The sequence below is a fragment of the Staurois parvus genome, unplaced genomic scaffold, assembly GCF_062004578.1.
Source record: "Staurois parvus isolate SC_StPar_1 unplaced genomic scaffold, SC_StPar_1.0 ptg000006l, whole genome shotgun sequence".
NCBI classification, from domain to species: Eukaryota; Metazoa; Chordata; class Amphibia; order Anura; family Ranidae; genus Staurois; species Staurois parvus.
In genome coordinates this window covers 12,298,041-12,315,434 of record NW_028317802.1, presented here as the reverse complement: position 1 = coordinate 12,315,434, position 17,394 = coordinate 12,298,041, and the positions used below count along the sequence as shown (strand labels likewise).

The 17,394-nt window shown below is 40.4% G+C and overlaps 1 protein-coding gene across 1 annotated transcript in view; it reads right to left on the bottom strand.

Annotated features, from left to right (window-relative positions):
- Positions 1–17,394, bottom strand: part of LOC149474343 (histidine--tRNA ligase, cytoplasmic-like) — a 155,108-nt gene that overhangs the window by 101,189 nt on the left and 36,525 nt on the right. The window contains exon 5 of the mRNA XM_089661077.1: positions 4,411–4,506. Within this exon, the coding sequence (XP_089517203.1) occupies positions 4,411–4,506 (96 nt within the window). The remainder of the gene's footprint in view (positions 1–4,410; positions 4,507–17,394) is intronic.

Here is a 17,394-nt window from a genome sequence, read left to right as displayed (position 1 = left end):
GGTTTGTTTAAGATAGAGTAACGAAGGATTAAAACTTTTTCCATGTTTTTTGGTTCTAACCCTTCTTTTTATCCACACAAAATAAATTGGACTACAGTTGGGCATTAAATGAGAAAACAAGGACATCAATAAGCTCAAGCTTCATTAAGCCCTAAAGCACGTTATTTTTCAGCAATGTCAATTTTATTTTAAACGGATTGCTGTTGATTTTATAGGATAATGAACTGAGCTTAAGGCATCACGCAACTGCCCAAAATTGATGGGTGAAATTCCCTTATCCATAATGCTTTAATGAAATGTATTTCAAAGGCTTGACACCACAACATGAGTATACCATCACTTGTAGGAAAGAATTCATTGGATTAGACTATATTTTTCCAATCATCAACACTTCATAGCCAATATTTCTCAGCACCTATAAATGCTTTCATTGTGTTTTATTTGATTTCATTGTGTTGTTGTCATTGTGGCTGAAACCACTGGACACCTTCCTGTCAGATGGTTAAGACCACAACCCTTTCTCAGATTCATTGCTTAGGATGTACTTGCAACCCATACTTTCAGTATAGAGGTTTGCTTTCAATGCATATATTACTGTACATTTCATACTGTACATATCAGAATCACCAAAATGCTCATATACAGTTGTGTTCAAAATAATAGCAGTGTGTTGAAAAAAGTGAATAAAGCTCAAAATCCTTCTAATAGCTTTTATTTCCATACACACAAATGCATTGGGAACACTACACATTCTATTCCAAATCAAAACATGAAGAAAAATATAGCAAATTTGTGTTGTTCCTCTAAAAAAATGGAAGAAAAGTGAATATTAGACTGTTCAAAAAAATAGCAGTGTTTGTATTCTTCTTTACAAACTCAAACATTCACTATATAAACTGAAAAATGTTTGAAGATTTTGCTGTCCTTTGAATCACTTAATTAATATTTAGTTGTATAAGCACTGTTTCTGAGAACTGCTGTACATCTGTGTTGCATGGAGTCAACCAACTTCTGGCCCCTGTGAACAGGTATTCCAGCCCAGGATGATTGGACTACATTCCACAGTTCTTCTCTATTTCTTGGTTTTGCCTCAGAAACTGCATTTTTGAAGTCACCCCACAAGTTTTCTATTGGATTAAGATCCAGGGATTGGGCTGGCCACTCCATAACGTCAATCTTGTTGGTCTGGAACCAAGATGTTGCACGTTTACTGGTGTGTTTGGGGTCGTTGTCTTGTTGTAACACCCATTTCAAGGGCATTTCCTCTTCAGCATAAGGCAGCATGACCTCTTCAAGTATTCTGATGTATTCAAATTGATCCATGATCCCTGGTATGCGATAAATAGGCCCAACACCGTAGTATGAGAAACATCCCCATATCATGATGCTTGCGCAACCATGCTTCACTGTCTTCACAGTGTACTGTGGCTTGAATTCAGTGTTTGGGGGTCGTCTGACAAACTGTCTCCGGCCACTAGACCCAAAAAGAACAATCTTACTTTCATCAGTCCACACAATGTTGCGCCATTTCTCTTTAGGCCAGTCAGTGTGCTCTTTGGCAAATTGTAACCTCTTCAGCACGTCTTTTTTCAACAGTGGGACTTTGCGGGGGCTTCTTGCAGATAGCTTGGCTTCAGATAGGGGTCTTCTAATTGTAACAGTACTCACAGGTAAGTTTAGACCTTTTTTGATCTTCCTGGAGCTGATTGTTGGCTGAGTCCTTGCCATTTTGGCTATTCTTCTATCCATTCGAATGGTAGTTTTTCGCTTTCTTCCTTTCGTCTTTCAGATTTTGGTTGCCATTTTAAAGCATTTGCGATCATTTTAGCTGAGCAGCCTATCATTTTCTGCACTTCTTTATATGTTTTCCCCTCTCCAATCAACTTTTTAATCAAGGTACACTGTTTTTCTGAACAATGTCTGGAAAGACCCATTTTCCACAGAATTTCAGAGAGAAATGCACTGTAACCAGCATGTACAACAGTTGCTGCTTTCCTTCCTTAATTAAGGGCAATAATTGCCACCTGTTTTTCCAAAGAATGAATGACTTCACTAATAGAATTCCACACTGCTATTATTTTGAACATGCCCCTTTCAATTAGTGATTCAATTACACAGAATCAGCAGCATGCATGTCATGACTGTTAGGTCTGTTGGATTTCTATTACTCTACTACACCTGCTAGTAAATTATTTGCCATGTAGAAATATAATTTCTACTAAAAACAGTGATTGATCAGGTTAGTGATGTCTGACTGCTATTATTTTGAACACAACTGTAAATGTCAACCTCTGATTGTGCACTTGTGGAACCACCTTAGGCTACATGTACACTGGAACTGCCATAGACGTTAACTTTACTGTTGGAAAAAAACCCACTAAATTCAACAAAAATGTAAACACGTTTAGCGATTAGACGTTTAGTATTTCATTGGCCAGAGTACTTGCCATTGAAACGAATAAACACCCAAGTGCTAACGCAGCTAGCATTTAGGCGTGTTTACGCATTATTGGCATTTTTCTGACAAAACGTTCCACATCTGAATGTGATTCTTCTGCGTTCAGGAGAGGGACGTTTAACTGCCTCTAAACTCTGCTGCTGCAGAACTCTGATAAAAGCCTATGTGTGCATGGACACATAGGCTTTTATTAAGTTGAGTTCAGGGGTTTTGGCAAAATAACACCAAAATCTCGTAAACTCACATTTAGGAGCAGCAGCGTCCATGAGGCCTAAGTGTCATCCCTTTTAACCAATGTATGACAGCAGATACAAAGACTTTTGTGCTACTACATACATATAGAACAAAGAAAGGTCTTCCTGCCTTTTGGCCCACTTTTCGTGATAAATTCTGTAATGTTACAAAAGACTTTTGTACCTTGAAGACAACGTTTATCATCATAATAGTTTTTATTTTGACAGCAAAAACATATTCTGAATCTTCAAACAGTCACATTCTGCTTCGATAGTCCCCCCACTCCCCATAGATTCTCATACACACTGGATCATGGATCATGAGTTTTAGGTTCACAATTCACCATAGCATGGTGCTCTGACCAAAATTCATCAGTCTACTCCAGTGTTTCTCAACCTTTTTTTCAGTCAAGGCACCCTTTTAATTTTTAAACAATGTTGAGGCATCCTTTAAAATTATGGACAGTCTCAAGGTACCCTCTTCTAAAATGTAAAAAACTATTCTAATAGTTTTACGTAACGCAGTAACATCCACAGATCTAGGACACCCAATGTTAGAGGATATTTGTTTGTCCAAAAGCAAATACACGTTTGCACACTGATACTGAATAGTATTCCAGTGTTTTTCTTCTCCCTCAGTTTCTCTCTATCACTCAGCTAGTTTAACCCCATTACTGACAGATAAGGGCAGGGGAGGGACAAACAAGGATGCCGTGCAGGCGACTGACATCCTCCACATCAACTGATGGCATGATTGGTTGTTAGGACGCTGGTGGCTAGAAGGTTGTAATGGTGCACATTGAAAAAGCTATGGCTTTGTGTACCTAAAATGCAGGCTTGATCCACCTGCTGGCTTGTATACAATTTTTGGGCAATTTTTTGGCATTTTGCCAAGGCACCCTTAATAAATTTCAAGGCACCCTGGTTGAAAAAGGCTGGTCTACTCAACAAGTATCTCAAAAGATAAAATGCTAAATCCTGTGCCTCTCCCCACATTGTTTTAAGATCTGGCTGACTTCCTTGAGAAAGTGTAAGAGTTAATGAAACAGTTGTTAGGTGTTTTTGACTGTCTGCTTCTATCTGTTGCAGTTCTAATTTATTATGTTTTAAAGTATCCAGTGCACCAGATGTATACTATAGTGGATGCAGAGCATAGTTGCAGAAAGATGGCACTATGAGCTCCCTGCTGGTTAGCGATTTACTCTACCAGGAAAGGAGTCTCCAAACTTTCTAAACAAAAAAACAATTTATTGTTCTTCAAACTTTAAGAGGGCCAGACTGTGCCCAGTGGGAGTAAACAAAGAAACATCTTTGACATTAGGGGGAGAAATAGTGCCCCATCGTTAGTGCCGAGGGGAAGAAACATGACCCATTGTCGGTATCGGTGTAAAGAATAATTCCTCAAGGGCTAGACAAAGGCAAGCAAAGAGTCACAGTTCGCAGACCACTGTACTAGGGCATGAAATATCAAACTATTTTCATCATGCCATGGTCCTTTTGTGGCGTACCTTACCAAGGGAAGGGTGGTCCTAAAAATATATGTGCATAGTGAGATATGTAGAATAGTGAGACATCTGATGATCCTCAAACACACTCACCTTAGTGGATGTCGCCAGTTTACACCTGGTCCAATCAAAGTTTGATTCAAGTGATGAGAAAGGTTAAAATGTTGGGGAGTACAAACAGGTACAAAAAAAGTTGTACTTTTACAAAGGATACAGTAAGATCATAGCGCAGGGACAGGTGCTCTCCTCCTTGGTCTTTTAGGTCATAGATAAGTTTTGCATCTTCTCCATATTTCCCTGTCAGTATTTCCTGCAACAACATCAACATGCAGTTTAAATAACACCAACATCAGATGCAGGATGACATCCAATCAGCTGCCCTTCAAGTTATGACAAGCCCTTCACAGTGATACAAAATAGAATGAATAATGAGAAAACTATTGACTTTAGTAGTGCTATGTTATGTACCAATACACACATACATCTCCTTAACTGACAGCTGCTTTGATTAAAAAATGGTGGTATGCTTCGAGAGGCACAACACAAGCTAGACATGAATTATTTCTAATATGAAAATAGTAAAGGTAAACTGCAATAAAGCCTGAAAAAAATTAACGTTCACACTCATACAGGAGACAAAAAGAATGATTTATAAAAAGAATGAATGTCAAAGAAACAGTTTCACTGTTGCTGCGAATACAAAATGCTGCATTATGGCAAGAAAAAAAACTTCCTAGCTTCTCATGACGAATATCCCGAACAATGCACACCCCTTTTCTGAAAGAAACCACTGCAAGGTACATACTGTAAGTATTACATTATACATACAGCAATGTAGATTCTGGGGAGGGAAATGCAAAGACAGAGAGGCAAGAGGCTGTAGTATAGTTGAAAGGAATTATAAGTCCATTTTAATATGGTCTTAAGATCATGGAAAACGTTTATGAAACTCAGGTTTACTATAAATCAGGGAAACGTTCTAACTTAAGTAATAAGGGCAAGGGTGCTCAAACTTTTGAAGAGCGAGGGCCACTTAAGTGATTTGGTAACTGATTGCGGGCCACAATGAAATTAAATGGTTTAGAATTTTTTTTTATTTTGAATGGCATAATGACCATTTTCGTCCTGCAGCCGCTGAACAGAGGGAATGGAGGAAAATTCGACTTTCAGGGGTTGCATTAGGAAAATGGAGAGGTCTGGTTCCTGTATATGCCACCCCTGCTGTCCCTGTTGTTCCAGTTTAAACAGAATGTGATAGGGAGGCTGCACAGGCCCCCTGGAGCATGGGGTGGGGTCGCCATTGTGACTGCTGATGCTACACTAGTAGTCGGTACAGGTTGGGGGGGTGTGGTAAAACATGTGGGATTTTACTGCACCCCCAAACCACATATGTAAACAAGCCTTTACTGTCCTGAGCCCCCTAGAAGGCCACTTTCACACTGATGCGCTCTGGTTTACCCATGCTGCGGGTGCAGTGCACCCGCGGCCTTCCTGTGGGTTAGCTGCGCTTTGCCATAATCTTCTATTATATCTTGCAGATGTGGTGCACTTTCTGAAAGTGCACCAAAACTCCTGCATTCAGGACAAAGGCAGTGCTACAAAGGAAGCATTGGCTTATGCGGCTCCTGCTCCCTCCGGTGCCGGTTCGATTCACTCCGATGCTCTGGGATAACAGATCGGCAAGCCCAGATCATGATCAATGGCTGGCCGACCAGGGCTGGATTTCCCAATAGGCACTGTAGGCATGTGCTTACAGGCGCCCTTTCTAGAGGGGCTCCTGTCTGCAGGGCCACCATTAGGGTGGGACAGCCAATGATACACATGTATGGCTAGGCTAGTCATCCCGAGGGGCCCGGGCACAACATTGCCAAACATCCATTTGGGGGGGCGGCTGGAGCGTGCAACCAGTGTTGTCATGGTGCTGCTTGGTGCCTTTTACAAATAACTAAGGAGGACTGGAGGGAGCATGGCCAAGCGCGGCATGACAGAAACTACTTCACTGGAGCTCCTGCCCTGATCCTCTCTCCAGCCGCAATACCGCCTGGATCCCCTGCTCCGTCCTCTGCTGGTAGTTTCTCACAGTCCCACTGTGCCCTCCGATGCAGTCTCCTCCCGCCAGCCTGATAGGATAACATTAAAGCAGAAACACATGGCTCCAGCTCAGCACTACCACAGAGGACACACACCACACTGAGAAGAGAGACACAAACACAGTGAGTAAACTGCGCAAGTCTTTAAAACCAGTCTCTGACCTTCTTTATTATCATGCCTGCAGTCTCTGACCATCTCTTGCCCCATGTCCAAGGTATCTGACCATCTCTTGTGCCATGTCCGCAGTCTTTGACCATCTTTTGCGCCATGTCCGCAGTCTCTGACCATCACTTGTGCCCTGTCCTCAGTCACTGACCATCTCTTGTGCCGTCTGCAGTATCTGATCATCTCTTGAGCCATCTCCACAGTCTCAAACCATCTCTTGTATCATGTACAAAGTCTCTGACCATCTCTTACACCATGTCTGCAGTCTCTGATCATCTCTTGTGCCATGTCCACAGTTTCTGACCATCTCCTGTACCATGTACACAGTCTCAGACCATCTCTAGTATCATGTCTGCAGTCTCTAATCATCTCTGAAATCTCTTAACCATCTCTAGTATGTCCGCAGTCATGGAGAACTCTGAGGACTCTGATGTAAGGGGAACTCTGGGGACTCTTGTGAAAGGGGGGGCTCTGGTGACCAGAAACCCCCTCCACATCAGTGTTCCCCTTTACATCACAGTCCACAGTGTTCCCCTTTACATCAAAGTCTGCAGCATTCCCCTTTACACATAAAAATATTTATATAAAAATATTTTATCAAGCAAAAAAGAAAAAAGTCAGTCTTACTGTATTTTTTGGGGGGTGGGGTGCTTCAGAATTCTCTGCCTATAGGCTCCTGAGATGTAAACCCAGCCCTGTTACAAACCCGGGCATGCTCTTCCCTGGTTTGAGATTGTGGGCCACATACTTATTTTACTTGATAATGTTTACAACTTCCTACAGCATGAAGAAAAGAGTTTTTCCATGAAATATTACAATTAAAATAAAGATTAGAGTATAGTACAACTTGAATTTAACAACTGATAATTTTTCTGCAGATTAGGAAGCACAAACATAATCTTTTCTGGAAACGTTAACCAACCACCCAATTTAAATTTACTGTCTTCTGGCTGTAAAAGGAGTCAGCAGTTGTCTTCAGAGGCACAAGTACTTATTGTAAAGAAAGCATCCTTGTGCATATGCATGCTCTGAGCCTCTAGTTAACTGGAGGAGCGAGCAAAGATCAAGTGCATTTAAAGAGCTTCACATAACAGCACAACAGCAAGATGCCTGCCTCTTCTTCCTTTCACAGAGTTTTCTTTCTGGTGACAGTTTAACAATGTGTCCATTAAAGAGACTCTGTCACACTGCTCACTCAAAACAAAAATGACAGTCTCTTGACAGTAAACCGTATCTACAAATCCACTTAAAGTGTTTATAAACCCTTACATATATCCAGTGAAGTGACTAGCCTCAGGTGATAAACAGAGATGAAACAAATTCTCCTACATAAGTTGACTCTTTATCTGCAGCTCTCTGTTCTCTATAGTTTTCTAAAACACAAAGTACGGCTATTTCTCACACTACACATCATAGAGCAAGGAGCTGAGTGTAATTTGAGACCTGAGTGGAGAGAAAGGACACCCACCTCTATACAGTCTCAAAGGGAAATATGCACAACTGAGATGTATCTTCTTTCTCCTTCTCTAGCATAGCTGGCAGGGAATCATCCCACTAACAGCAGACACTAGACAGTGTACATGTACAGTCATTTTATGGTCATAGCCTCCAACTGATCAAGTGGCAAAAGAATTTAAAGCCCAATTCCAGCCAAGTCCTTCCACTCAATATCCCCACCTGTCAGATGAGTATGAAAGAGACTGCACTGCATTGGGGGCCTTTTTTTGTTTGCATACTACTTAAGAGCGTACACACACAGAGTTTTTTGTATAAAGGTATATGTACATTAAATGGAGTAGGCAATGTGTGGGAAGACCAACTAGGCTCAAATAGTTATTGACAGAAAACATTAACAAATGGGTCCATGTAATGACACCTGCAAATAAGCAAGTAATTTATATCATGTCTTGTATACCTTCACATACAACACATACTGTATATCATACAATAACATAGTTTTGCCATTTTGTATTTTCTAGAAACAACATAGTATAAACAAGAAACCTTACTTTAAACTCTGTTGAAGGCAGATGCAGAGAACCTTATGGTGCCTAAAATATAAACTATGTGCAAGACTGATTTTTTTTACTTTCTGTTAAGCAGCTTTTCTTGTCCAGGATTCCCCAAGAGGTAGGGATTCCTTGAGCAGCGAGTAATGGTAGATTGTTGCAGAACTTTCCATGCACCATCAGGCAAGAGATCAAAATCATTTGACAGAGCCAGAGTGTGGAACCAGTGCAGCCTATACTCTCATTTCCCAGGTAAGTAATCATGTACACCAATTATTTATTTCATTGTTTTTAGGAGGGGTAACTCTCCTCATTAATTTAAAGGGGCATTCTTCTCACTAGCCATCAATGTAAGGGGGAATTCTTTCCACTGAACTCCAGTTTTAAGCTGGCCGTACAGGTGTAGATTTTTGGACAAGAATATTCGTAAGAAACGTCGCATGAAAAATATTTGAACACTTGATGAATGGATAAAATGGATAAAAGTCACTTGAAAATGGTCTTTTGCTTTTAACATTAGATTTTAAAAGGAATGTAATTTCTCAACGATAACCACATACAGTGTCTGAAAATTCCTTTGATCAAGAAAAGTTTTCCTTGCTGCTCCTTCAAATTTTCCCGTCACTGCTGTTGAAAACGACGGCAGAGCAGATGGCAGTGACAGAGCAACAGTGAAAACTTGGGGATCAGCGATGATGTGATCACTGAGTTCTCACACTTGGAGCCAGCGGGGGAAAGATGCAGTTTCAGACCAATGCTGTCTCCACCTAGGTAAGTATAAATGGGGAAAAAAAGCAAACCCATACTTCTCTTTTAAATGATTTTTCTTTAGGTCTCAAATAAAGCACTTTTTATTATTCTTATAATATATCCATTATTTACTGATCAGGTTATTGTGCAGTGAATATTTTTCAAATTTAAAACCAAATAGGTACCACTGCAGGTTAATTACACATGTATTATTAAATGCCGACTCACCACTAAAGTGAAGGGTGGTGTCCTCAGAACCAAAGGATACTAGTAACAAAATATAAAGTGTGAAAAGAGATTCACATGAAAAAGAGGTTCCAATAGAGGACAAAAACTGCGACCTAAAGTGAATGATAAATAAAACAAATCTGAAGTCCTCATGCACACTGGATGTTTTTACAGCTGCTGTTTTTGGCTTTTGACATTTTTTTCCTACAGCTAGTAAACCCCCCAGCATGTCCATACACACAGACTGTAATTGACGTTTTTTGGCTGGAAAAAACCCCCCAGGATTAGTGGGTTTCAAGAGGAGTTTTTTAGCTGTAAAACCGCTCACACGCTGAAAAACGCGGCGAAAACACAGTAAAAATCGGCAATTTTGGACTTTTTTTTACCAAAAAAACTAACTTGTTTTGTAGAAAAAAAAAAACACTAAAAACCACAAACGCGGCTAAACGCAGCTAAACGGGGCAAAACACCACTAAACGCTAATGCAAAAAAGCTAAAAAAACTCACATTTTTAACGTGACTTTACAAAACTAACATTACCAGCATTATCAAAACACCCAGTGTGCATGGAGATTTATTGAATTATCAAAACTATCACAACAGCGGTTTCCCCTTCATCCCACACAGTTAAAAATAAAAATGTTGTCACTATTAATAAAAGACTAGCCCGGGCCACATGCGTACCAACCACACATGCATGGACATGTTAACATACCGTAATGAATGATAAACCAAAATTCTATGGAGTTGCCCAATACAATTTATGATGCAGAAGCAACTGTGCATACACTCTGAAAAATTAAGGACAACCCCAATTTAATTGGACAACGCCATGATTAAATGCTAATAAATCGAATACTGGTATTGCTCTCCATGACATGCATCAATGGGGGGTAGAGATCCATAATCAGCATGACATACAATTGTAGGATACTTGGATTAAATCGGTCTTACACAGAATGTCTATAATCACTAAATGATGATTGATGTCATACTGTGATGATGATGTTGTAGATAGCAAGAAAGAGCAACCCCCCTGTCAGCTACGGAAATAGACAAGGCAGAGCATGAGTCATGCTATAGATATGGAGGAAACAGCGGCAGGACCGATTCCCCTGTAGGGTTAGTAGTAAACAGGGTGTATACGGCAGCCAAAATGGGAATTAAACAGCAATGATATATATTCATGGAGCAGTACAAAAAGACATCCATTTGTAAAGTGCAGGCTATTATGACTTGCTGAGTATACGGGCTTCCCGGGAGTAGAAACGGTCCCAAAACCAGCTACCTGTGTAGGTACAGCCCAAGTTGGGTATAATACTGCTCACCACTCTGGATGTAATGGCATTGATATACATAATCCTGATGGTCCATCCTGCTTGACCGCTATGAACTTCAATGCATGGCTCTAGCGCTGACCTCACTGAGGATAAAAAAAAAAAAACCCTTAAAAAGATGCCTTGTGTGTGGCGGCGTGTTGGATATGCTGCATGGTACAGCCTGGGACGGAAATGTACTGATGCCATGACATCAATGCGTTTCACCCACTGAGTCACTGAGTCAGGATACTGTGTCATCAATACTTCTTGCCCACTGAGCCACGTGGGCTTCTTCAGGATGCTCCTTCTTGCTATCTCCAGCAGCATCATCACAGTATTACATCAGCCATCATTTAATGATTATAGACATTCTACGGAAGACAGATTTAATCCAAGTATACTACCATTGTATGTCATACTGATTATAGATCTCTACCCCCATTGATGCATGTCATGGACAGCGATTCCATTTATTAGAATTTAGTCATGCAGTTGTCCAATTAAATTGGGGTAGTCCCTAATTTTTCAGAGTGTATGCACAGTTGCTTCTGTATCATCAATTGTATTGGGCAACTCCATAAAATTTTGGTTTATCATTCATTACAGTATGCTAGCATGTTCATGCATGTATGGTTGGTATGCATGTGGCCTGGGCTGGTCTTTTATTATTAGTGACAACATTGTCATTTTATTTTTAATTGTGTTGGGTGAAGGGGAAAATGTTTTTGTGATAGGTTTAATAATTCAATAAAGATTGTTTTATTTATCATTCACATTAGGCCGCAGTTTTTGTCCTCTACTGGAACCTCTTTTGTGCGTGAATCTCTTTTCACACTTTACAATTCACTGCACAATAGTAACAAAATATAGACATACTTTTTGGCCAGGGTGAGACTTTAAAATTATTTTAAGAATTCTTCCAAGCCAAAAAGTTTGAGAAAGGAGTGATTACTGAAAGAAATAACAGTACAAAAGTACAAAATGCTAGTAACAGCATAACACAGAAACCTGTTTACAATGTAATTAGGTATAATTCTTTATGTATAATCACTTCTATAAGGTTACCAGGCCAGTATTAAAATGACAGACATAAATATTTGGCATATGCCAACAAGTCAGCATGGAGTGGATAGTGTGAAAAATGGATGGATAAATAATGCAGGAGAACTGAGAGCCCCAGATAGATTCTCCTGAGACCGTATACAGTGAATTACACACATAATTACCCATATAGCAGTCCAAGGGCACTGCCTGATCACAACAAACCCTAATGTGATTGCTTGATAAATAATAAATCATACTGTAAAACAGATTTATAATGCCATGGATAGAATCACTATATCACCTTTTTCCAAATGTGCCCAAAAAAATTTGACTTTTGACAGCCCTAAAGTAGAGGACAATTTAAAAACACATGCCACATATGCCAGTTAGGAAAGAAATATACCCTAATGTCATCGGCTGGAATATAATGTTTAATACGAATAATAAGAAATGCACAGCCATAGTTTCCTGGGGCCTAAAAATTCTGCTGAGTTGCCTATATGACTTGTGTGATAGATGAGATCTATTATAATGAAAGCCTCTGCTTTTACAACATGCGTGCAAGGCTGTTGAGAGTCGCTGTTGAGAGTAATACACACACAAAAAGTACATACAGTATCTGACAGAATATGTGCTCTTTCAGGCGTGTTTAGTCAGGCAAACTGTTGCTGCTGGTGAATTTATTTAATGACCCCTAATAAATGGCTCAGAATTTAGTGCTGATTCTCAGTAGCTCTATGCTGCAAGAAATGGTCTTTTATCAGTTACAGTAGAACTGTAGCATGCACACTGTACCATCAAATACTCCTGTCTCAGAAAACAGCCTCCTCCAAATAAAGTTACCCTCTTGCTTCATTTTCCATGTCTGCCCCATCCCCCAGAAGCTGGCACCATCGTTTTTTCAAAATGCTTCCTCAGGATTCCTCTGAAAGCCACCAGATAGCTGCCCACTCTGATGGCGCCCATGGTAACTCTCACCACGCAAGAGCTCTGGAAGGCATTTACTCGAAGTGCTACAGGCACTGTGCTGAGTTGCATGCAAAAATACACATTTTTGGCACATTATTTTTTTTGGGGGGGGGGGGCAGGTACCTGGTTTTGAAAAGGTACCCGCTCTCACTTCCACTCAGATTGCCTAGGTGATCTGAGCGGAAGTCTGCCCACCTCCATCCCTGCCCACGGCTTTCTGGGACACATCACAGGTCCCATTAGGCTGCAGCACCATTCCCAAAGCGCGGCTCGTGCATGCACAGTGTGCAGCTGCAAGGAGTCACAATTAACTTCCCACACTAAAGATGCCTGTGCCGAGGACCTGTGGATAAGTGAAGAACTAGCCGGGGTGAGAAATGCACTAGATCCCATGACAGGTAATTGTCCTTTTATTAAAGCTAGCAGCTACAGTATTTGTAGCTGCTGACTGTTTTGCTTGGTGTCTAATAAAGGTTACTTTGCGTTATAAGCAAGGAAACGTAGACCTTCGTAGTGTATTAATGTGCTTTTACTAAATGAAAATGCTGTACATAGACACAATTACAATTATAGGAATACAATACAAGACTGACAGATATACCTATAACTAGCAAAATGCTACCTACTACCTAGCAACACTATGCTCTGTATACAATAGTAATATGCTGAAAAGGTTACTTAACTTAGGTTAAAGTGCATTCATGATCTCCATAGGCAACGTGGAGAGTTCTGTGAGAGTTCTTCCTTGGTGTTAAGTCATCTTAGAGTCCCCCTTGTCAGTTTCTGTTGCCTTTTATTTAGAAAACATAGATAGCCAATCCCACATGGGTGTGGTTCCTCTCTACCTTATTAAACTGTCCAATTATATAGGTGATACATTCTCCAATTCAACCTCAAGATGGCACTGTTGTATCATACATGCCATAGGTCATATATGTTAGAAGGTCAAGCTATTGGTAAACATGGCTACAGAACAATAGCCAACTGTCAACTGAAATACAACAATGGTATCCATGTCCCCATTGTATCCAGCAGCATTTGTTTGAGAAGCATCTCCTCAAACTCCAAGAAACTTGATGTCTGCCTCCAAGATAAACAGTCTAAGGAAATCAGTACACATATAATGTATGTGTATGTATACAGTATATATATATATATATATATATATATATATATATATATATATATCCACCTGGCAGTACTAGGGTCATTGGTTCAAATCCCAACCATGGCACCACCTGCCTCGAGTTTACATGTGCTCCCTGTACCTGCATGGGTTTCCTCTGGGTACTCTGGTTTCCTCCCACACTCTAAAGACATGCTGGTAAGTTAATTGAATCCTGTCTAACTTGGCCCTAGTATGTGTATGTATGAATGTAAGTTAAGGACCCTAGATTGTTCGCTGCACAAATTGACGATGCTATATAAGTACCTGTAGTAATCTCTCTCTTTTTTCAGACCGGAGAACTGCTTTACGTTCAGCACAGGCAGAGCTAAAGTTATCAGCTTACTGGATTTCTGGCAGGATGAACAGGCACTTTTCTGCACTTTTCTAACAAACAATACATTTGCAATGGAAAACATTTGCAATTTTAATACCCAAAAGAGAACAAATGGGAAAAAGTTTATTTATTTGCTGACCGCCCCATAGCATATATTGCTACAGGGTGGCCATTATGTGCAAAACCACCTAAAGATACAAGTGATTTTGCGTTTCCTGCTGAAGGGGGCGCACATGCTGCTTTTGCTATGATTAGTCACAGCAGAAAATGATCAACTGGTGCCAGCTAATGAATGAGTGCCGGCACCCATTGATCAATGAGGAGCGTGACAGGACACAGCTCTGCCTATGTAATCAAGGCAGAGATGTGTTCTGTCCTTGGCGATCTGCTGCATTTTCTTTCCCTGCACATTGCCTAGCAAAATCACCACACTGCATACACAAAAACACTGGTTAGGCACACAGTTAACCCTTTGATTGCTCTAAATGTTTAACCCCTTCCTAGGCAGTGTCATTAATACAGTGACAGTGTATATATACTGATCACTGTATTAGTGTCAATGGTTCTCACAAAGTGTCAGATTTTCTGCCGCAATATCACAATCCTGCTATAAGTCAGTGATTCGCCATTGCAAGTATGAAAAAATAAAAATATATACTGTATATATATATATATATATATATATATATATATATATATATATATATATATATATGCCTAAATATATGAAGAAATTAGAATTTAAAATTTTTTTGTATTGGATATGTTTCATTCCATGCCTGCAGGCATGGCATTTGGGGGGAGACACTGCTTTAGGTTGCTTATAACATTATTGAAGCAGTAAGTCCCAGATTTGGCTGCTAAATGGGCAGTGCAGCTGTCAATCAACCAGCAGGAAAGCCTATAGTTCACAGAGTAGGGTGACAATGTTGCCAAAAGCTTGGGGAGCAGGTTGGATAGCGTTGTCACTGTATTGGAGAGCCTCAGAAAAAGCAAGAACTGGCAGGATCATTAGGTAATTATTAAACATTTACTCACACCAATTTAAAGAAAAATCTTGCACAATTACATTTACAAGGTAAATAGGGAGCTATTTACACAACTTTAGTATTTGGGTTTTTATACACTTAACGAATACATTAACATTTACCATGGGTAATGCACATTTACATGAATATCACGATATTTTCTCTTTCTTTTGCCCAACTTCCAGTCGTCTTTGTGAACAAATAGAAATGATGCATGTGATTATATACAATGGGGAACACAGACAGTTCATCTGTCAGACACAGTTAACTGTGGCCTTGCTTTCAAAATTACTTTTAGCAAAGATTTAAAAAAGTGGAGATACCAATTATTATGGCATAAGAAGCATGTTATCCATAATGAATAGCAAGTGAATTAATCACTGGCTGATTCATTCATATTCTCACACCAGGTGCTTGGTCACGGCTTATCTATGAAATATTCATAGGCAGGGATAAACAGGAGGAATAATAATTTATTGTGAAAGCCACTTACAAAACAATGGAAGCACCTAAGAAAATGGAATCTTTTTTTCACATGTGCTCATTTTAATACTAACTGCTATAAAAGGCTGAAAATTAGCATTTAAAACAAGAGCATTTCAAATGTAGCATGAAATAGAAAACTAGTTTTGCACCAGATAGACAAGCTAATGTTTAAATTGCAGATGTAGGAGTCAAATATTCTTTTCTTAGCCACGTGACAGGCAGTACTCTCATCAAACTTTGTTTTTTTCTCTTAGTGCCTTGATAAGTGCTGATTTCTTCCTTTGCTGATGCACATGCAACTCAGTTGTCTTGCTACCAACAGCCAGTGTAAATGAGCTTGGCCATGACTGGACCAGGATCTGAACCCATGTGTGCAAGTCTTCTAGGAAGTGGTCATCTGTGGCTAGTGCTTTCTCTGCCCCCCAGCAGCATATATACATGCCCCTTACATACATACTGCTGTGGGGCGGGTAATGCCCCAGTTGCAGATGATTGGCCCACACAGATGACAGCTTTCTGGCGGGCTTGCACACATAGGTTCAAATCCTAATCTAAACACGCCAAGGTCATCACTAGTGGCCAGTTCCAAACTGAGCTGCCTAAGCAGCCACTTGCAAGCACCAGATTGTCATGTAGGAGGAAGGGGAGCAAGTCACATGCTCGCCACACTTGGGATTACCAGATTTTGATCCTTCTTCCCAACAGCCAATTTAAGGGACATATAAAACAAACATAAGGTGACTATGAGCTGCTGCAGGAAAGACAGCCGAGGAGGCTGTCATCTTAGCTTCTGATTTGCAGTAGCCATGGAACTGGACATGTGATCATTTATATCAGCAGCTATTTGATAGCTGATAATTTGGTTGAAAAACTAAGCGATTGTGACCGTTCTCATTCATGGCATGCCCTGAATGTTACGGTTTTGGGAAACAGTTAAGTTGATGGGTTTAGTTTAACCTAAAAACAGTTTGTATTGCTGGGTGTGAGTCCAGTTGGGGAACTGCCCTCAAGTTGTGTCTCTGTGAAAGCCCTCTCTAAGGTCTGTCCTTACTGGAGAGATTTCTTAACTCTTTTTTTTTTTTTTTTTTTTTTTTTTTTTACAGGTGGTACTTGCTCCCACTTCCCCAATTCATGCCTAGGCAAAGACTGACCACCTGCAGTATCCTAGGACATCATGGCACACATCTAAGAGGCGTCGGGACAGTCTCCCCACACTCTGTTTATCTCATGTATGAGCAGGGGTGCTTCAGATGGGGGTCAGCTGTGAGAGATCAGGAAATGAAAGCTGGCCCTGAGGCTAAGATGATTGCCGAATTTCAAGGGCTGGCAAGTATGTGTTTTTTACAGGTCAGCAGCTACAATACTTATAGCCAGAGCTGCGGATAAGGGGGTACTATCAGTCCTCCTGTATGGGGCCCAGGTCAGCAGGGGGGCCCAGAAAGCTGGATGAATCCTGTCACATGAGTGTCTGAGGGAGACTACAGGTGGAGAAAAGACCACGCAACCCTCCTTGGAGGCTGCAGGAGGTTAGCAGCCCTGAGATGCAACAAAGGATGAAAAAAGGTGAAAACAAATAAAAAAACAAAACAAAAACAATTGTTTATGAT